Consider the following 23,469-nt stretch of genomic DNA (forward strand, 5'->3'; position numbering starts at 1 on the left):
ATTAATTTTTCCCTTAATGGGGTTTTTTGTTTGCCTTCCTCTGGATCAATAAGTAAGTCTAGATATAGGATAAAGTATCTGTTGTCTAAATTTAGCATAGGTTGAACTTGATGGACCTAGGTCTTTTTTCAATCTCATCTACTATGCAACTATGTAGAAAACCGATCGTGCAACTCATCTATAATCATTACGTGCCTATTACTTCTGTGACTTATGTACAGTAAGTGTGATACTGTGACTAATATAGATGTGATTTTATACAGAGTTACACTATTTGTGAGTTTCCATTTGGCAGATATCCTAGATTAGAAACAGTGGGAAATTGATTACACTATGTAGTCTTTATTTCTATTTTCATGGTGACACCTGCGCGCCCCAAAAGTTCCGAACCAAGAGTCCATAAAAGACTACTGAGGTGTTTTGGTATATACTTGACGATTACAGGGAGAATTGTCCTACATATTACCAGGAACAGTATGTCAGGAGCTTTTGCATTTAGCAGCTATCTTGGATGGCCACTTCCCAGAAGTCTAAAGTGTTTACAATATAATCTCTAATGGTTGCCCCGTATGCAAGGGGTATTGTAGTTTTCTTGGTAATTCTGGCTAGGACTGCATCAACTCAATAACAGGGACAGTATTTCAGATTTTAACATCCTGCTGGGAAAACAGAACTACTGTATGTTCAAAAATCTTTTGGTAAAGTTTTTTTTTTTTTCTTTGGTCAATTCCACTCTTCTTGAAGCATTTAATTATTTCATACAGTGGAAAAGTACTTGTCTTCCTGGTGCTGCCCATAAACATATTTTTATCTTGGTTTTTGATATTGTAACAGGGACTTACCCCTGTTAAGAAACTTACCTCTGATCCAGCAGTGTGCTGGTTAATTGCTGGTGAAATCAACTAACTCCATCTGCCTAATCATAGCTCTGTGAAATAGTGTCATGTGAGACACAGGAAGAGGATTCCTGAGTCTCACAATTGGAGGCTGAACCAAGGAAGGACTGATGTCTTGAGCTGCAAAGAGACTGCAGGCTGACAATAAGACAAAGGACCTGGACAGACATTGCCTTAGCATACAAGGGTGCTGACCCAGGAGAGCAGAGAAGCCTTCCCCTACAGCAGGCCTGCCCAACTCGTAAAGTGAGAAGGGCCGGACTGCTCCAAGGAAAAAAAAATTGGGCCGCACGGGTTAAATCATCATCATCATCATCTCTCCTCCAGCACCTCTCCATCATCATCATCCTCATCTATCTCTCATACCCCCATCTCTCCCCCTCACCCACACAATACCACCCTCCACAATACCCTTCAAAAACACAATACCCCCTCCACATCCCCCCAGCCCATTCCATGTCAGCAGCCCCCCCCCAAGTCAGCAAACCAATGTCAGCATCCCCCCCATGTCTCTCTTCCCTCAATATAACACTCTCTCCCCCTCCCCTAAATCACACCCTCTCCCACTCCTCTCAATGACACTCTCCCCCTCCCCTCAATATGACACACTCTCCCCCTCCCCTCAATATGACACTCTCTCCCCCTCCACTCAATATGACACTCTCTCCCCCTCCCCTCAATATGACACTCTCCCCCTCCCCTCAATATGACACTCTCTCCCCCTCCCCAAAATATGACACACTCTCCCCCTCCCCTCAATATGACACTCTCTCTCTCTCCCTCCCCTCAATATGACACTCTCTCCCCCTCCTCTCAATATAACACTCTCCCCCTCCCCTCAATATAACACTCTCTCCCCCTCCCCTCAATATGACACTCTCTCTCCTCAATATGACACTCTCTCTCTCCCTCTCTTCGTTATGACTCTCTCCCCCTCCTCTCCATGATACTCTTTCCCCCTCTCCTCAATATGACACTCTCTCCCCCCCTGCAACTCACATCATACACCCCCTGCACCTCACATCACTTCCCCCCCCCCTGCACCTCACATGTCAGCAGCCCCCCCACCCCTCACATGTCAGCAGCCCACTCCCCCTCACATGTCAGCACCCCCCCCTCACATGTCAGCAGCCCCCCCCTCACATGTCAGCAGCCCACCCCCCACCTCTGCACCAGCCCGTTTTTCACACCCACCCCCCGCCAGCCCGTTTTTCACACCCACCCCCCACCAGCCCGTTTTTCTCTCACACACACAGACACACACACACACACACACACACACACACACACACACACACACACACACACACACACACACCATCATCATCCTCATCTATCTCTCATACCCCCATCTCTCCCCCTCACCCACACAATACCAACCTCCACATCAAAAACACAATACCCCCTCCACATCCCCCCAGCCCATTCCATGTCAGCAGCCCCCCCCAAGTCAGCATCCCATGTCAGCATCCCCCCCATGTCTCTCTTCCCTCAATATAACACTCTCTCCCCCTCCCCTAAATCACACCCTCTCCCACTCCTCTCAATGACACTCTCCCCCTCCCCTCAATATGACACACTCTCCCCCTCCCCTCAATATGACACTCTCTCCCCCTCCCCTCAATATGACACTCTCTCCCCCTCCACTCAATATGACACTCTCTCCCCCTCCCCTCAATATGACACTCTCTCCCCCTCCCCTCCCCTCAATATGACACTCTCCCCCTCCCCTCAATATGACACTCTCTCCCCCTCCCCAAAATATGACACTCTCTCCCTCTCCTAAATCACACCCTCTCCCCCTCCTCTCAATATGACTCTCTCCCCCTCCCCTCAATATGACACTCTCCCCCTCCCCTCAATATGACACACTCTCTCCCTCCCCTCAATATGACTCTCTCTCTCCCTCCCCTCAATATGACACTTTCTCTCCCCTCAATATGACACTCTCTCCCTCCCCTCAATATGACACTCCCCCTCCCCCCTCAATATGACTCTCTCCCCCTCCCCTCAATATGACACACTCTCCCCCTCCCCTCAATATGACACTCTCTCTCTCTCCCTCCCCTCAATATGACACTCTCTCCCCCTCCTCTCAATATAACACTCTCCCCCTCCCCTCAATATAACACTCTCTCCCCCTCCCCTCAATATGACACTCTCTCTCCTCAATATGACACTCTCTCTCTCCCTCTCTTCGTTATGACTCTCTCCCCCTCCTCTCCATGACACTCTTTCCCCCTCTCCTCAATATGACACTCTCTCCCCCCCTGCAACTCACATCATACACCCCCTGCACCTCACATCACTTTCCCCCCCCCTGCACCTCACATGTCAGCAGCCCCCCCACCCCTCACATGTCAGCAGCCCTCTCCCCCTCACATGTCAGCAGCCCACCCCCCACCTCTGCACCAGGCCGTTTTTCACACCCACCCCCCACCAGCCCGTTTTTCACACCCACCCCCCACCAGCCCGTTTTTCACACCCACCCCCCACCAGCCCGTTTTTCTCTCACACACACAGAGACACACACACACACACACACACACACACACACACACACACACACACACCTCTACCTCTTTTAGATCAGCACATCCTCTCTCCCCGGAACTAAGCCCCGCCCCCAGCATGCTCTGACCTCTCCTGCATCCTCCTCATGCTGCTTCTGCCCCCACGCACTGCAAAACCCGGGGGAGGGGGGGGAGGGGGGCGGTGGAGGAGGGGAGGGGGATGAATCGCCGCCATTTTTTTAAACATTTAAAAAAAAAAAATTTTTAATTTATTTAATTAATTAACTGGCGCCCGGCCGGTGTCACCGCGGGCCACACAGAGAGGCCAGGGGAGCCGCATGCGGCCCGCGGGCCGTATGTTGTGCAGCCCTGCCCTACAGCTACAAGAAACAGTTAAGACTTTGTTATGGGACTGTTGTTTATCTGTATAAATGTATATATATTTGGGGCTGGTAATTAGCTTAGCTAACCATCCATTTAGAGAGGGCTGGACTTCATGTGTAGATATTCTCCAAAGTGGAGTAGGTTTTGTTTTGCTTATTTTGAATGCTTTTGCTGTGTTAAAGGGACAGGCGCAATAAAGCCTAATTTTACTTTCACTTTAAACGGTCTCCATTGCGTACCTCAGCACACGTCTCTTACAGATATCCTTTACTAATTTTTACATTTCCATTACTTCTTTCATTCACTTGATCAAGGGCTCCAACTAAATTAGCATCAAGCATCAAACATAGTTTCCAGACTGTTTTCCTCAATTTCTTTCTCTGAAGAAACTTGCACCTCTGAAACCCATATACGTTCTGTCAGAGTCTGCAGATGAGACACTCTAGATTTAAGCTTTTCTGAGATCTGACTCTTTTCTTTGTTGCCTTTAAGATTTTTTCCTACGCTGCCATGACTCCCTCTGCTATAGTAGATTTTATTCATCCCATAAATTCTTTCATGTGCTCTGAGGAGTCACCTGCTGCTGTCTTTAGGTAATAGCCACATCAATTCTCTGTAGTAGATGCAGGTAAGAATTTGCCATATGCATTGCATATTTTCTGTTTCCATTGCATATATTTCTGATATATATCCTGGGCTTACCTTACTACCTTATTGGTTGACCCTTTATTTACTGTTTAAGAGATGGAAGAACCTTTGGAAAGTGTTCAGTGTGTTAAGAAATCCTTATTAGGGAATCAACTTGTATACAAGTGTGGTCAAAAACACAAACTCTTATAACCCCAAAGTGGAGTGCCGAGTGAAACAAAGGATTCTTATTACGTCGAAGAGATAGATAACTCCATGGTCATGTGAACAATGTGTCTGAATGATCTCAGAGCAAGGTTTGAAGCCGTGCCTAACAATGGGCAACGTCCCCAGTGAGAAACTAATGCGCACCGGTGCCACTGAAAACTAATCCAACAGTTGTCAACGCTCACTAAATCCAAGAATTTCAGAACTTGTATTTCTCGGTACAACAATGCGCTGTTATTTCCACAAGTACTATTAAGTTGCTCCAAAGAAGACAAAAGAAACACTGCCTGCAGGTGTCTAAACACCACAAAGAGGAGATTTGATATGGTACCTCTCTTTGGCTACATCAGGCCTTCTGGTTGTCAATTCTAAAAAAAAATGGAAGCCCAACATCTCCTGCTACTCAGCTAGATGGGGCAGGAAAAGACTGACATGAGAAGGTGGTGTGCCCTTTTTTTAGGAAAAAACAGAAGTTACCTGAAAATATTTTTTTTTCTTCTCCTGCCTCAACTAAGTGGGAGGAGATACTGGCATGGGGATACTCATGAGGAGAGTTTAAATAATATGTAGAAACAAAAAACTCTGTTGCTAAATACTCTGTTCACCTGCGACACATGCAAACAAAAAGAAAGCGCAAAAAAGGGAAAAACGCAATTAATAAAGATAATAACCTTTATAGTAACCTTAAAAATTACATGCTACAAAACATTACATAAAATAAGGGTTCACATGAACCCACACTCTCACACTCGCAGAGTACTACCCTGAATCAAAGTCTATAGGTCTAATGGTGTTTAAAAAGTCCTGGGATATGGTCAGATGTTACCACAGTTTACATTGAGTGTAAACAGGGACCGCACTTCATGCAAAGAAAGGAACCACCGCATATTAATTTAATTATTACTATCACGGGTTAATTTTCAATAGAGGAATAGTTTCAATAGGCAATAATTGTTATAGTAATGATACCAGGTGATTGTAGACACCGATTGGAAGTTGTAACATCCTTATGGCAGCTCCCATTGGCAGAGGAATTGTCTGTCTGGCTATTTAAGAGCAGCTATGGGAGTGGCTAGTTATACCTCCTGAAGCGTCACATGACGCGAAACGCGTAGAGGTGACGTCATCACGCAGTGGTTCCTTTCCTTGCATGAAGTGCGGTCCCTGTTTACACTCAATGTAAGCTGTGGTAACATCTGACCATATCCCAGGACTTTTTAAACACCATTAGACCTATGGGCTTTGATTCAGGGTAGTACTCTGCGAGTGTGAGAGTGTGGGTTCATGTGAACCCTTATTGTATGTAATGTGTTGCAGCATGTAATTTTTAAGGTTACTATAAAGGTTATTATCTTTATTAATTGTGTTTTACCCTTTTTTGCGCTTTGTTTTTTGTTTGCATGTTTCGTAATTACCCCGCTGATCATGGGAGAGTGAGAGCTGCACAGGGAGACCACCTATTGTGAATCGAGGGGATCTTTGGAGACTGCGCGCATCTTTATCACCTGCGACACTGGCTCCAACGGCAATGTCTGTGCAGACTCATGGACACCACTTAGTACAGCCAGGTTGGTAGCATTCATGCTCTGTGAAGCAGGCAACAGAACAGTCACCTATAAACCATAAAAAAAGATATATTAAGCCAGCATGAAGACCTTGACACTTTTGTGTTATGGAACGTGCATTTATTCATTACTAGTGCACAAAGATGTATTCCTTTGCTATAGGAAGAGGACAAACAGATCCAACCCAGAGACTCTTGCTCTGCTTATTGGGCTATAATTTATCAGGTATATATACTAATAACAATCTTTTTAGTATAATAATTAAACTGTATCACTAATTCCTAATTAAATAGTACATGCTACGAAAACAAAGCAGCCAATGGAATATATGCTTTATAAATGCTATGCTGTTAGCTGTAGAAGTGAAGCTGTGAGTTACCTGTTGAGTGGTGGCATCCTGTTGAACGTAGGCAACCTGGGACTGGTCTGTAAACAGAGTCTAAAAAGAGTGACAATAATAAAAAAATAAAATGGAAATGGAACACGGTGTCAATTGTTATATTCAGAGTTGCCTTCATATGTCAACCAAAAACCCTTCAACTGGTTCCCAGTGTTCTCTTATATTGGGACCATTAAATACATAATTCGGGATGATAAAGAATGATATTCAAAGTACTAGGATGTACAAAGAGCGCAGAGATCCCATACGGTGCACACCACCGCAAAAATTGAGTGAAAAATCATCAGTAATAAAATCATATTTTAATAGGAATAAGTTAAATAAATGCAGTACAGAGCAGAACTTAGCTGGTGCTGATAGACCCAAAATATCAAAATAGTTTAAAAAGGGGTGTTCATCTCCATATGAGCAGAGATTGATGTTTAGCTTTCGCTCTATCATGCAAATAGGTGTTGGGGCGGCTTAGAGCCCCAGTGCTCGGCACATCTCCCCAGTAGTATGAGTTTGTGATACACGGGGGGATGCAGTGAGTGTCATTTGCTTGCGGCTCTCCTCTACTCTTTCCTCACGCATATTTGTTTTGAAGTGTGTTTACTGGTTACCATGACCACAATACGCAATGACGTCATAGCGCCACTGCGTCATGACGTTATTAACGTCAACACATGATTTGCATATGGGAGGATAATATTTATACCACCTGATATTTTCTGACCTATTAGAGCCCCGGAAAGCTATTCCAGACCCCATGATGTGATTATGGTTCGTGCATCTAATTCTCTGTCACAGCTGTTAGCAATTTAAATGTTTTTGGCACAAATAGAGCTGCAACTCCCTGCCTATATATACTAGCTCATTCCTCCCCTCACCACTCCCCGAAGAAGACCGTTTTAAGTCGAAACGCGTTGGAGTGGGAGTCTGAGGAGTGGGACCCCTACCTTTCCTTCCTGATAAGCGGCTATGGCTATTCCCTGTTTCTTGACACCTATGTTCTTAATGGTGATGTATACAACATATTGAGACCTGTGCTATTTATGCCTTCACCTATTGCAGTTATCTGTCTGTAATATCAATTGACTTTTTGTTGGGCATGCACTTACTTGCAGTGTATGTATATGATACACTTGTACACTCAACTTAGAGCTTCTTGTGTTTATTTGAACTTGGTGTTGGAACTTGTCCTAATCATTATACCCTTGCCTCTAGGTACACATGTATGGTACATGTGAGTCCCCCTCCTCTTTTAATCTGTATCCCTTGTTTTTAACCCACTATAATAAATTCTTTGTTTACACTTCTTTGGTATGCCCGTGTGCTTTTTGTAAGGTTGCTTTCTTTGTTGCTATATATAACAAAATATATATGTTAATAAATAATTTAGTCTCACAACATGTCTGTTTTTTTTAAAATATTATATAATAAATTATTAACTTTCAAACAAATCTATACACACACACACACACACACACACACACACACACACACACACACACACACACACACACACACACACACACACACACACCATTTTAAGGTCCAGACAACTAAGATTACTACATACTCATATGTGTGGTCTTGTGTTTTCTTTTTTTTGTATGTGTTCAACATCTTTCTTGATCTAGAATACTCATTTATAGTTTGCTCTGTTGTAGAAGTTACCCCCCTATCAGCCTTTTAGGACACATCTATCCTTCAGTACCCTTTCATATTCTGTACTCCACATTGGCAACCAGCAGCACATCTCTACATGGTCTGGAGCATCTACGATCCCCAAACATCACTGCGCACGCGCAGATCGGTGCCTCAAGAGGAGACTGTGGCGTCCCTGCATTATTTACACTAGCCATGTGGGAGGATCTTTGCCCGACGCATGCGCCCCTCATTGCTCATACAGGAGGCACCACACGAACTTGATGGGCGGGACATTACGTAACAGGTGTCATCATCTAGGAAGTGACTATAAATGAAATGCCCTGTGAGGTGTCCTGTCAGCTGCCGGTGCATTGAAAGAGAAGAAGAGTTGCCAGTAGCCTGTGAACACTAAGAATAAGGACGGTTTGCATTTCTCATATATACTTACCTATACTACGGATGACTGTTCTCGGCAGGACTAGTTGATTATATGATTTTGTGATTTTTCTCAGTTTGCAATTGTGTGTCATATAAGGGGGTCAAGGGTCAAGGGAAGTACCTTGAGGTTTCTTTGGACCCAAGAGAACGGGCCTGAAGAAAGGGTTCCTACCCTGAAACGTTGCCCCTCTTACCCTACCCAGTGTCTTTATATGTTTACCTGCTTTCTTTCCCCCTCACCCCCTTTTATGTCCCACACTTCCCTTCCCTCTGTATTCCCCCCTACCTGTGTGGTATTCAGAGCTGTATTCGCTGCATTATCAGTCATTTAGCATTTCCAATTTTGTGTATTCACGCTATTAAATTTGTGGCTTATTCTGAGACTCTCTACGTTTGTCCATAAATCAGTGTGTGCTGGAGCTAACTTTGGGAGGTGTGTGTGTGTGTGTGTGTGTGTGTGTGTGTGTGTGTGTGTGTGTGTGTGTGTGTGTGTGTGTGTGTGTGTGTGTGTGTGTGTGTGTAGATTGTTTGAAAGTTAATCATTTATTATATAATATTTTAAAAATTAAAAAAAAAACAGACATGTGAGAATAAATTATTTATTAACATGTGCAACTTTGATAAATATATATATACATACATATACATATATATATATATATTATATATACACGCACACACACACACATACTGTACATACACACATAGCAGCCTCACTCTGAGCAGCGTGAAAACATACTTTTCGGAGTCTTCCCCCCGATCGTCCGGTTCCACGCTCACTGCCGTGCGCGGCCCTACTATAGAATGGCTGGCTAACCACTGCCAATTATAAGGGTCGCGCCCGCGCACGGCGGAGCAAGCGTGCCCACTATATTACGGGCCTTAGAGGATGTAGCTATTGATAAACAGACACCTGATAAAACATTTAGAATGCGGCAGTGACATCATTGTAACAGTTTAAGAATATTATCTTAATAGGTTCCAACTCCTATGACAATGTAGTTTAAGGAAAACCAAGCTTCCACTGAAAATGTAAACTTAAAATGAACATTTCCAATTAAACCTAATGAAGGTTTTCTTGTTATTTACATTTCTGTTTAACTCAGTGTGTTTTCAATATTACTGTAAAAGTTAACTAAACAAAAATACTATTGGTATTGTTGTACACCAATGTACTGCTTGCTCCAGCAATAAAGCTCTCCAGCTACCCGCTGAAAAGGTACCACATACCTGTGACCCGTCCACAGGATGGATATACACCAGTGTGTGCTCGGATGCATCCACAGAAGTAAATGATGAGGCATCTGCTGTGTAGACCACCTGCTGTGGGGGGTGATCCTGATCATCACTGTACATAATCTGAGCCACCGCTCCGCCATCAGGGACAAAATGCACCTGCATTGAGCGTGTAAAAAACGCACCGTTAAAGTTGATCGACATGGTGACTCTATAAATACATTTGGGTATGATATATAATTAAACAAATGAATACCTGTGTGAATATATTGTGGTTGAAATGCTGTGATAAGTGGTTAAATGAGAAGAAAGCGGAGTGCCACAGAAAAGTCCTCCAAAAGAAAATCACTTGAATGCACACCACAATCTATAAACAATAATGTTTAATGAAAACTTCATTCAAACATATATAGCGCAATAAAGTAAAATGTGTAGGAAGGGGTATTCTCCCCAATTGAGAGAATATGAGTGAATGAGACACTATCTGCATATAATATCCTTAATAGCCCAATCAGTAATGAATGACAAGCGTGTCTCAAATAATGAATGCACCGTTGCAGGGAGTGCTAGAGTAACGTAGGGGTATGAGGTGGCTTGGTGAAAGCCACAATGAGAGAAAAGTCAATGGCATATCACATCTACAGCAATGGGTGAAACGCTATCTGTATCTTAACCCACTTAACCTGACAATTTAGGTGTCAGAGTGGCTATAAAATATTCATATACTGTATGGGAGGATGCTGGGAGCAGACGTCATATACAGTAATGTGGCTGCAGAAAGCTGCCAATACAAATGGATCAGGATCTGTAGCGTTACCACGTATAGTGGAGTCCTAGTTCTGGACAATATATCTACCGGTGGAGTACAAAGTCGGTAGCCCTGATCCTGTAGGAGCGGAAGAGGTCTGATTGGTCTAAAGCTATCCGGGTGTAAACCTCATGTAGTGAAGGCAGCGCCCTGCCATAACTAAGGATCAGATATCTCAGACGGATTCTCCCTCTATTTCGCACGTTAATGATAATTTTCTTTTGGAGGACTTTTCTGTAGCCCTCCTAGCCTTTCTTCTGCATTGAGCATGTACATAGGAGACTTTATGGAGGTGTTCGTTGCCATGTGGACCAGCCTGGCCCGCAACACCCATGCACAAGCTTTAATCCACAGAGGGGCCCAAAAGTATTGTAGAACTATAGGGAAGTGTAAATTAGAGTGGGAACATACACTACAGGCTTGAAACAACATTTGGGTTAATGATGTAGTACTGGCACCATCAATTGAGAAAATAAAAAGGACTTGACATAGGGGCTGTGAGCTCCAGAAATAGGGCCAATAAGAAAGAAGACATATTAGTCCCCTAAGGATGTGCCATCGTCTCAAGCTCCTCCAAAGGCAATGTAATTAACTCCTGTAAGATCGTTTCCTAGAAACTATATCCAGCACTAACTAATACAGATCATTATAATATTAGCTCATTTCCTGTGTTACTGAAGTAATCAAATGTTTCTTCCTGACAGTCTAAGAGCCCTTGGTTGTCATAGCTGGAAAGATTTTCTGTTGACATCAGGCCATGTCACACTACATTTTAGCACTGGAAAATGGCTTGTAACTATTCTGTATATAGATACAAAGAGTTTCATTTAGGAGTAGAATATGATATAGAATAACATATCTATTTGAACTCTGTTTATTCCACAGGTAAAAAAAAAAAATATATATATATATATATATATAATCCTCAGATTGTCACACTACTAATCGTTCCACTGCCTGCACAGAAAACTCCATTGCAGGATTCATGTTCTGACAATAAAAAAATATGGGTACCAAATGCTCATACAAAAAATAATAATAATAATAATAATAATATACACACACAAAATTACCTGACAAAATATAGACTGTGTGCTCATCTCACAAAAGATCTGTGTCAAATAGTATCAGAAATAACAACCACAACAGGCACACACTTTGTACGCAAAGTGAAGTGTCATATATTTATTGATAAAGACAATGAGACAACACATGTTGCCATATTGTCTCATTACATTTTCGATAAACATGTGATCCTCACTTGTGCATTTATTGGTTGTGTCCGTTGGCTTATTATGTCCTTGTCCATACCCTTGTTTCATCTAACTCCAGAAAACTGGAAAAGTCAGGCCCAGGTCAGATATTTGATATACCACTAAAGCAAGCAATAGTCATTTCAAACTTGTATACTGAATGTTCAATTGTTTTATAGCTAAACAGGAAAATAGTGCAGTGGCAGAAAACAACATCATATTATTGCAAAAAGAGATGAGCTAGTCAGATGTGGCATTCCTCACTATCAAAGGGCAATGTCTTGCAGGAACAGCTAGTCACCTGGGCTGTAGTTGACTGGTGCTCCACAGCCGTGGACCACACATGCGTACTTTCTTCTTTGTGGTCCATCTCGTACTGATGAGGTACTCCCAGACAGCCACTGCTTATAAGCACAGGAATTCAGCATAGAGGTCTCATCTGTCCAGTGTCTCTGCTCGCACAGAATGTGGAGAGCTTAGGCAACATGGCTAAAAAGGGCACACAGGGAGCATGATCAGCGTTACAAGTCAAAGATTCAGTATAAAGTACTGTGCAATAGGGTAATCTACAAATTCCTTCACATGTATGGAATTCAACCATGTACAGTACATTTAATATGCAATAGATCCCTTTTTCTATGTTTTCACGATGTAACAATATGGCATCACTCCCACCATATTTTGAAAATATTTGGGAAATCAAAGCAAATCTTGTACTATTCAGCACTTTATTTAATTCTAGTTAAATTGTCCTTGGATCTCGCATATAAATAACATTTAAAGGGTCAGTCCCAACTAGGGCCAAGGTATACTATTGACACCAAAGATTTTTAAATAATTTTAGTTTGTAAACCTGGGGAGCTCAGGCTGCGCTTATAGTGCCAGCGACCCGACGTTGCGTCAAAACAAATGCATTGCCGCCGTCGCGTGCGCTTATAGTAAGCACGGCGCGACGGCTTGGTCACGAACGCTGGAAGTCATCTTAACTTGATTTTTCCAGCGACCGCAGCTTGATGTCACCATCGCTATAAGCGTAGCCCAAGACATGAGATGGGTTTGATTTCTTCTGTCCTCTTTTATGTCATGTCACTGTGTGTTGAATAAGAGTTTGCAGTCAGAGCTCCCCTTCCTTACCCTTATTGGTTCTCTGATAAGGACAGTGAGGCATAAAGGTAGAGGATACTTGGCTGACAACCCGCTATTCAGAGGCACAGAAAAAAAACCTGTTTAATTTCCAATAAACAGAAGCAACCGTTGCTTAACACAGCTGTCAAATATTGCCCCTTTAAAAACATATGTAAAAATACAATGAATACTCTTGAGTTTATACATTTCCCGAAATGCTATGTACTGGAAGAAAATATCTCAGGATTGCTACAACAAATGAAAACAGAAAAATCTTAAGCGTTTCAGAATCATGGTTTGCCGTTTTTAAAGGTGTATTGCAGTATGTTAAATTAAACGGTAACACAATATGGTCAACGGATGGAGATCTGGACTTAGACAGGGCCTAGCCTCAGGTATTTGGCCAAATTGGCCGCTCCACCTACCCACTTTGTCTTCAGCACTAGTGCAACGAGTTTGACAATGTTTATAATGGTTGATGCTATTCTCTCACTTCCACAGATAGAAATATTGCTATTTGTTATGCTAACCGTCCCATTTGGAGTATGCTTAAAATGTATCGTGGTTCTTTAAGTTTCGAGAAGATAGAATTCTATCTTACTAGAGAGTAAGACCCTCAAGGGTCAAGTTCTGGGTGTTCACGCTAAACACACAGTAGATTTAACGTAGGACTTTAGACAGGGGTTCCCACCTGAGATGAGCTTCGGTAGTCTTCTGACAGTTAATGCAGAACACATAGTCCTTTGATGGTAATCTGGCTTGCTTGCTCGTAACCCATTGGATGTTATGTCAGTTTTGGTGCTGTTTGGTAACCCGCACCGTTTGTGCCCCACACATTTAGTTTTGGTACTTTTTCACATTTGCTTTTATCAGACACCTGTGCACCAGACCACAAACAAGTAGTACTTGTGTAATTTATGCTCATGGCAACACAGACAGTAGATTAAAATGACAGTCACAATAATAACATTAAATGAAATGGGACTGAACTCGCCACAAATGAGATGTAGACTTTTTGAAGATATAAAAAAAATGGAAAGGTCACATGGTTTTCTTCCCGGAGACTCATATGTGAGAAGGATCTGGGCTCCACAGGAACCCGAACTTCTCAGGGATTTATCTAAGGGTATAGCTGTGCTAATTCACAAATCCTTACCCTTTAAAATGCAAACCTGTCTCTGTGACCTGGGTGGGAGATAAATCATAATTACAGGCATTTGAGACTCCAGTAAAGTAACCTTGGCCAATGTATATGCATCAAATTCAGACCAGGGAACCTTTTTGGATCAGTTCTCCCAGCTTTTCATCCAAAACAGGAAAGGTGCCCTAATTCTAGGTGGGGATTTTAATGTGGTAGCTGACCATATGCTAGATAGGTCAAACACATTGCAGAAATTACAGAGCCATGGAGATAGAGCCAATACACGCAGCTTGCACTCACGACGCTCATTACATAAACTGACAGACATATGGAGACACAGCCATCCGAATGTGAGAGACTTTTCCTTTTTTCCCCCATTACATTATGTGTATTCTCACATTGATTATCTCTTACTGGATAGTCCACTGCTATTTAGGGTGAACCAGGTGGAATATTTGGGTATGACCTAGTCTGACCATGCCCCTCTTGTTTGTGTCCCTAAAGGGAATCGGTCTGGAAGCAAGGCCATTCCACTGTAAATTAAAAGAGACACTATAGTGTAACCCCGAAACCAGACGTAATATCCTGGAGGAGATTTCATCTGTCTATGGTACCCCTGACCTACTCCCAGCCACCATCTCGGAAACCCATGAGGCGGTGATACGGGGGGGGGGGTGTAAGAGGACATGTGCAGAGGTATGCAATGGAGACTTTAAGGTGAAATTAAATAAGGCTTTTATTGCGCCTGTTTCTTTAACCCAAGAAAATCATCCAAACATATGCAAATAAGGGGTCAAACAAAGCTTCTGTTCCACTTGGGAGTATTTCTAGTGAAACCTATGCAGTCCACAACTCCCTTTAGATTAGCATGTCTCCCAGCCCCAAACATATATCTTGATATGTGCAGATATACAAAAAGTCTTAGAAAGGAAAGTCTTATCTGTTTCTTGTAGTTGGAGGGGAAGTCTTCTCTGTTAATGGGGTGCTGCCTTTTCCTCAGGCTATATCAGCATTCAGGTTTAGAGGTACTTTCCCCTGTGTCTTGCTGGCAGCGTGCAGGCTCAAGACATCTGTTCCTATGGTCAGTCCCACAACTTGTAAGACTCAGGAAAAATCTCACTTCCTGTCTCAAAGGCAGGCTTTTCTAACAAACCTAATCAGCCAGGTGGTGTTGGTTAACTGACTACCAGCAGTTAACCACCACACTGTTGGATTAGAGGCACATTTCCTGAACAGGGATAAATCCCCTGTTACAGGGTGTTTATAAGTATAGAAACCCATAACAAAAAGAATAGAGAAAAACAAATGGAAACATTAAATAAGGATATACTAAAATTAGAAAAGCAACATAAAAACCACCCCACAAAGCTGTGGGAACGGCCGATTGGCCTCCGGGAGAACTTAATATTCTGGTCCAAGACAAAATAAAAAAATCAATGCATTGGACCAATCAGAAATATTATACCAGGGCTAATATGGCAGTTTCCCTCCTAGCAAGCAAATGAAACAAATGTAAGAATATCTCCAATATTGAATAGATTAAAAAATAGCTAGGGATCCTTTGTTTCAAATCCAAAACAGATGGAACAAGCTTCCAAGAATATTTTCATACGTTTTATAATATTCCAAGGCCTCCGACTCAGACGGGAAGAAATAGGGAAGCATTCACGGAGATTTAGAAAAAGCGGTTCTGACCAAAATATTTAATACATATAGAGAAAAATTGGAGCCATCTCATTAGATGAGATCTTGGAGACAATTAAGTCTCTTAAAAATAATAAGTCCCCGGGCCCAGACCGATTCCCAAATGGGTACTATAAACAAATTGCTTCAGGACTGGCACTTACAGGAGGTTTTTAATTCATTTATGGCAGGTGAGAGCTGTCCCAAGACCATGACACAGGCACATATTGTGGTCATCCCCAAAGAGAACAAAGAAAAAATTAACTGTGCATCAGCAAACGTTAAGGTAAATGGGTATTACTCTGAGCAGGTGTTGATCAATAAAGCACATGCCAAGGTTGTGCCATCTTCCCACTCATTTGTGCCCTTATAATTGAAACCTTGGTTTCTCATATTAGGACTAATATAAATATCTCAGGCATTACGGGGGGCAAAGTGCAATACACGGCGGCATTATATACAAGGGTGACATTTTATTAACATTATTCTAACCTGTGATTTCACTTCCAAATCTTTTCCAGCAATTTAACAACTTTAGATCACTGTCAAACTTTAAAATCAATAACACAAAATCAGAGGTATTGTACCTAAATATACCACCCCATACAGTGAAGCTCTTACAATGTAATTTTCACTTTAAGCAACGTGTTTCACATATTAAATACCTAGCCGTCAATATTACTCCTTCGTGGAATTCGCAGCTTCAGGCCAACTTCCCACCACTCTTTAAAAAAAATGTAAACAACTTGCGGAATGGAAAGGATTACCATATTTAATCGATTGTCGCATAGCAGCGGTCAAGATTAACTTATTGCCGAAATTACTATATCACTTTCACTCTCTCCCCATTACGATTCCTAGGGGTGACCTGATCAAAGTGTAGAGAGCATTTATTAAATTAATTTGGAATCACCGACGAAGAATTGTGAGGGAGACACTACTAGAGGGGCAAAGAGGGTGGGGTCTTGGCGGTCCCTAACATAACATGATATTATAAGGCAGCACTATTAAGGCAACTGATATAGCAGCATGTAGATAAGGGGATAAGAGGCTGGGTGGATCTTGAAGCTGAAATGTACAATCCAGGTAAACTGGTGGACATTCTATGACTCCCCAAGGTTAGATATAAGCATCAGATAGGTCACCCAATTATCTCAGTTATGTGTGAAATGTGGGACAATAAAAAAGAGAAACAAGCGATATCCTCACCCCCATGACTCCAGTCATGCATAATTCGACTTTCCTCCCATGCCTGTTAGTGGGCAGTTTAAAAAAGATGGAAGGAAGCAGGTCTCCTATGATTAAAAGATATTATACAAGGAGGCAAAATCATACCCTTAGACACCTGTAAATCTAAACATAATATCCCCAATACAGAATTCTAGAGGTACATGCAACTTCGATATTTTATTAAGGATTCCCCCTTGAGGGCTGACTTTAGCCCATTTGAAACTTTATGTGAAGATGCCCAAGAGACATCTAGTGTCACGTCCATGGTTTATAAACTGTTAGCACCTATAAGTAATGAACCAAAAGACAAGTACATGCAACAATGGGAAAAAGAACTGGGAGAGACCCTTGATCCAGAAGATTGGAATCATATATCTGTGCGATGACAGCATGGTCCTCAATTTGTGTCACCACAAAGGAGAACTCCTATAAGATTCTTTATAGGAAGTACCTCACTCCGTCCAAGTTACATAGGATGTTCTCGTCCTGCTCGGCTCTTTGTTGGCGAGGTTGCGGTCAGGTAGCTTCCATGACACATGTATGGTGGTCATGCCCCAAACTTAGTAGACTATGGAATCAGATATTCCATATGCTGGCCCTATTAAACAGGGGAGCGGACACCGCAACACTCATGGTCGGTTCTGCTGGGCAGACCTAACCCAAATAAAGATAGGCATTTACAATAATTAATCTCCCGCATCTCTATAGCAATTAAATGCATAATAGCAAGCAACTGGAAATCCACTAATGCAGTGGTGCGCAAACTGGGGGGCGCGCCCCGAGATTGTCTGCAGGGGGCGTGGGGTTTACAGAGGCCCCGCGCGCTTCCCGAAGGCACTTAAATGAAATGCCTGGGAAGCGGCGAAGGCCTCTGTAAACTGCACTTACCTTGCCTCCGGAGACGCTGCGTCGAGTTCGTGTGACGTCATGTTGCCATGGCAACGTTACATCATGACGCCGACACAGGAGCTGAGGTAAGAGGGGGGGGGGGGGGGGGCCATAGTGTGTACCGTATAAAATAACTTTTAATTGCTAAAAATCTATCTATCGACTCCTGACGAAGCAACAACAGCGAAACGCGTAGAGTCGGAAGCGCCCTGCTGTCGCCACTCACCTGCATCTGATCTGCACCTGAGAATCCCCTCCATTTGGTGAATCCACCCGCGCCGCGATACCGGAAGCAAGACGCCGGCAAACCGGAAGTGACGTGAAGGGAGAGTCGGGCAGAGGGGGTGAAAATTGGGACACAGAGTTCGCTTTTCCTATGTGTGTGGTATAAGTTTTATTGATGTAAGCATACACCTATGTGTTTTTTAAGCGATTAAAAGTTGTTATTTTATACGGTACACACTATGTTTGGCTTTCCGTTTTCCCATATATATATGGCTGATACCATGTCATCCTGAGTGAATCCAAGTACCCCCAAGAACAGAGAGAGAGAGAGAGAGAGAGAGAGAGAGAGAGAGAGAGAGAGAGAGAGAGAGAGAGAGAGAGAGAGAGAGAGAGAGAGAGAGAGAGAGAGAGAGAGATCTACACGAATATACCACATTATCTATTACCCACTTCAGTTTGGGTTACATGCTCGTTGATTTCTGAGAAAATGTGAGTTCTGAATTTATAGAAGTCTACTGAATTTGGAGAATTATCTACAAAGACTGTGTTACACTATTGTATCATTTTTCTATTCCACATATCCACCACTGAACAAGTTGCGCTCCCCTTCACTTTCCACACCTTATGTTTATGGCAATGAAATTATTTACGCTGCAAATCGATCCGTTTTCCCGTGATCAATCGGCAAAGAACCTGCAATAAGGCTGCCTATTTCAAAAGAGGAACTTGTGCGGCTTCGTAAATGGGGGAGAAAAGAAAATACAGTATTATCCAATACTATCCAATGTGGTAAATCCAGGCGCGTGAAAACTGGAAAATATTAAATGGGTCAAAAAGCCTCTCTGCAGTTTGGAGCGCTGCATTTGGGTTGCACTGAGGAATGCTTCTACGACAGCGGACGGCCATGCATGTGACGATCAGGGAGCTGGCAAAGGTGATTGTGGGAGCGGAGAGTGGAGTGCTGGGAGAATGCCAATACCTCAACTGCACCCAAAGACGGCGCGGGGCGACCTTTACACGCTCTAAAAGCTTTATGCTTTATACTTGTGAGTAAAATGTATGAGCTTTTTAACTTATTTTTATCAGTAAATGGCTTTACGCTATGTTCTCTTTTGCTCTCTCGTTTCTCTTTTCCATCTGTGCTGAGGATCTCTCTATTAGTACACTGGCGACACACTTTATTCGAGCTTGGCTAGTCCCACGAATTCAGGTATACCCGGGTGTATTGAGGTTTGTGACTGTTTTCTGCCCGAGTACATTGAGTTATTTTTCAGGCAGGGATTGAAGCATTTTATTCCCGCTGGCTGCAATACTGCACAGTATATATATATACACTGCATTACAATTCATGAATTTATGCCATCTGGTAGACACGCGAAGCATTGCAGCCTATTAAATCCTAATCATCCTCATTTAACAGATCAGCCGCCCATCAGCCAGGCATGAACCCAGGCTGGGAAGGCAAATGCAACGGGGCTTGTCAGAGGTGAGGAGCGGCGCATTCCAGGTATCTGCCAGGTACATACCGGGTATTTGCTTGAATAAAGTGTGTCGGTGCAGTATGGAATAAGTGACGTCATCCACTGCAGAGAGGGTTTTTGACCCATTTAATATACTCCAGTTTTTTCGTGCCCGGATTTACCACATTTAATACATTTTGCACAGACTTTTTGGATAGTCTGAACATGTGGAACTGCGTTTCAATGAGAGGTTGGAAAGTATATCTATATCTATGTAATTTTGTGAGACATGAGTGTAAGGTTTTTACATTTTCTTTTTTGCATTATTTTAAAGAAATAACCTATAGAAGTTTGAATAAAATGCTGCTTTGACCCTTTGAGTGCCGGAGAGGCCAGAGTGCCACAGCCCTTTTGATCACATGATCGTTTCATCACTGCTGATGGAATGGGATGAGTGATCCCTCCTAATCAGTGTAACATTGCTAACTACAGTCAAGGAGACAAATCCACAGGTCAGAGGTAGGGAGTATAGTAAACGACCCTTGACCTGAGATCTGGTGCCTAGACAAGCAAGAATAGTCAGGTTTGTTTCCGGGATCTTTGGCAGAGTGCGGCAGAGTAGTCAAAGTCACGGTTCCAAGTTCAGGACCAGAGAGAGACAAACAGAGTCCAAGTTCTGGCAGAGGTTCAGAAATGCAAAGCTTAACAGGATAACAGACGGGGTTCAGGAACACACAGCAAGAGATACCTTGCTGGGGCAAAGGACTGATCACCCTGGTTATCATTTATAGGCCTAGGCCAGGTGCAGACAATTACCAGTTCAAAGAGGAAGCTAACTTCCTGTTTCAGTGGCCATCTTGGTGCACCCGGCGAAGTCAGGTCCATGTTGGCGCAAATCGCATCCTTCGCCATCTCTCCTTGCTAAACAAGCAGGCTTTCTGGAGAACCCAGAATCCCCAACGTATTAGCTACAGCCTGGGGCGTCCAAAAGTGTTAAATGTAAAAACATTAAACTAACATTTTTAAAGAATGTTACATGTGGGTGTTTTATACTCCTAAATTGCTTTGCCAATCATGGAGAAGAAACATAATTTTGGAACGTGTTTCAGTTCTTCTCTCTTCATAAAAAAATATAAATAAGCTATAATAAAATGAGGCAGTTTTAATGATAAAATTCAGCCCCGGTACCATGTACAGTATAACAACCTCTGTTGAAATGTATAATATTGTTTGAACACTGGCTAGCATCTCCATCATAAATATCTCCAGAGGAATCATGAAGTGGAATGTTTGTAATGTTACTTTACAAGAGGGTCTTTTATCCAGAGCAGTACTGCTCCATCTGCCGCATTTAATTGTTTGATGTTGATTGGTTCAGGCAAGCACTAATAACACTTGTGCTGTTCTGCATCATTATTCCAGCAAGCCTATTGGACTTTCTGCAACTGTCTGACACATTTTTGGTGCCGAGTTGGGACTAGCAAATACAGTCTGCAAAGCAATGGGGATTCTTAGTTCATTGCCCCGATGGATTTAATTTGCATCCATAATGTACTGAATTAATAAATGGTCATAAATAATCAGTATAAATGCTAGCTTCCCCTCTGACACTAGTAATTTACTCAGGAATATAATTACGACTTGCTTTAGTAAACACTGCTGTGTGAGCCTACAATGCAGTGGTCTGCAATTTACTGCAGATATCTCAGTTAGCAAGAGGAAAATGTGAAACCTCCCCAAACATGATAGATAAATAAACATGGTGAGGACATTCTATAAAACACAAGTTTAACTCGATGGACATGTCTTTTTTCAACCTTATCTACCATGTACCTACTTGTAGCAGAAAACAAGTCATTGCTTTTCATTAGATTTTTTCATTAATCTGCCACTATTTTTTTACTGATACATGAGCCCCTCAAACCCTCACATGTACAGTATGCTGAAGAGAAGTATCTCAGCCCTCAAGTTCTCAACTCCAGTCCTCAAGACCCCCCATCAGGTCAGGTTTTTAGGATATAACTGCTTCAGCACAGGTGGCTCAATCAATGGCTCCCTGCTTCAGCAAATGTCAACTGAGCCACCTGGGCTGAAGCTAGGATATCATTAAAACCTGACCTGTTGGGGCGGTCTTGAGGACTTTAGTTGAGAACCTCTGCATTAGCCATTTGACAACTGCTCCTGTTTTGGAAGAAAATCACATTTCAAATGTCAGATCTCCAGGTCCATCTAGTATGATGCTTACACCGTCTGTGAATGAGAGATTCAGTCTGGCACACTTTCTTGGTATTGTATTGGTCCGCAGGTTCCACAACAACAGCAACAGCAGCAGCAGCAGCAGCAGCAGCAGCAAACACAGATCTCTGCAGCAGCTAAACAGGCTTGTAAACGTAAATCTAAATGTATACCCCCTACAAAAAACCCATCAGTACATGTATTCATGAATATGGTAAAAAGGGATGTTAACAATTTCTTTAGGCTGAAGCACAAGACATATTACAATGTAAAACTAGCAGAGAAAAACTGTCTTAAAACATTGGCTTTGAATCCTGACATTATAATTAAACAAGCTGACAAGGGGGGAGCATTACAGAACTATACTAGCTATAAAACAGAAGTACTTAGGCAACTGGAGGACATACACTGCTATACGTTACTTAATAAAGATCCCACTATCAAATATCAACAAGAGGTCAAAAAGATCCTAGAATTAGGGGTGGGCAACACATGGATCACAGAAACAGAGTTAGACTTTCTAACCATGATTAACCCAGGCGTCCAGTTCTCTACTTACTGCCCAAAATCCATAAAAAGAGTGCATAACCCCCCAGGTAGGCCCATTATATCCGCCACCAACTCCATCAATCAACCCCTAGCCGTGTTTATTGACATGTTCCTACAACCCATAGTGATCAAAGTGTGGTCATATGTCAAGGACACATTTGATTTTATAGAGAAAATCAGAGAACTGCCATTACAAAATAAGAAATTCCTATTGGAGACCATGGACGTCACAAGTCTATACACAATCATCCCGCACGATGAGGGTATAGAAGTGGGTAAATAATTCCTAGAAAGAGAACATATATCACGGCCACCAATAGACTACATTATACTATTACTACATTTCATTCTACACAAAAACTATTTTAAATTTGAGAACAATTATTACCTACAAACCACAGGCACAGCCATGGGCAGAAACGTCACACCAGCATATGCCAACGTTTACATGGCAAACTTTAAAGAAAAATAGATACAGTACGACTTACTATGAGAAAATTTTATTCTATTGTCGCTATATAGACGACCTGTTTTTCATTTTTCATCTGGGAAGGGACAGCTGACGAACTAGTCGCCTTTTTCAAATACCTTGAACCATTACCCAAACCCGTCCGCTTCACCAATAACTGGAGTGCCAAACAAATAGGAAACCAGTACATCCAGGAAAGCTATGATGGACAACTACTACACACAGACTTATATCACAAAGCCACTGACAGGAACTCCACACTGCATGCACTCAGCTGTCTCCCAGACCCCCTCATTAAGATGCTACCCTATTCACAATGGATCAGAGCTACAAGAATAGTGGACAGGCCTGACAAATTAGAACACACATTACATGACATTAAACTGCGGTTTACAGCACGAGGAAACAAAGAAAAAATAGTGGAACAGGCATTCAAAAAGGAAGCAAAACAAACACAACAGAATGACACTTCAGAAAGAATTAA

The 23,469-nt window shown here is 42.4% G+C and overlaps 1 protein-coding gene across 4 annotated transcripts in view; it reads right to left on the reverse strand.

Moving 5' to 3' along the window:
- PRDM10 (PR/SET domain 10) overlaps positions 1-23,469 on the reverse strand; it is a 164,300-nt gene that overhangs the window by 92,192 nt on the left and 48,639 nt on the right. For all 4 annotated transcript variants that reach the window (XM_075603345.1, XM_075603344.1, XM_075603342.1 and 1 more), the window contains exons 2-5: positions 12,282-12,469; positions 9,914-10,078; positions 6,593-6,652; positions 6,154-6,261 (exon numbers count right to left, since the gene is read on the reverse strand). In XM_075603345.1, the coding sequence (XP_075459460.1) occupies positions 6,154-6,261; positions 6,593-6,652; positions 9,914-10,078; positions 12,282-12,350 (402 nt within the window). In that variant the 5' untranslated portion in view covers positions 12,351-12,469. The remainder of the gene's footprint in view (positions 1-6,153; positions 6,262-6,592; positions 6,653-9,913; positions 10,079-12,281; positions 12,470-23,469) is intronic.

Source organism: Ascaphus truei, chromosome 6 (assembly GCF_040206685.1).
Source record: "Ascaphus truei isolate aAscTru1 chromosome 6, aAscTru1.hap1, whole genome shotgun sequence".
NCBI classification, from domain to species: domain Eukaryota; kingdom Metazoa; phylum Chordata; class Amphibia; order Anura; family Ascaphidae; genus Ascaphus; species Ascaphus truei.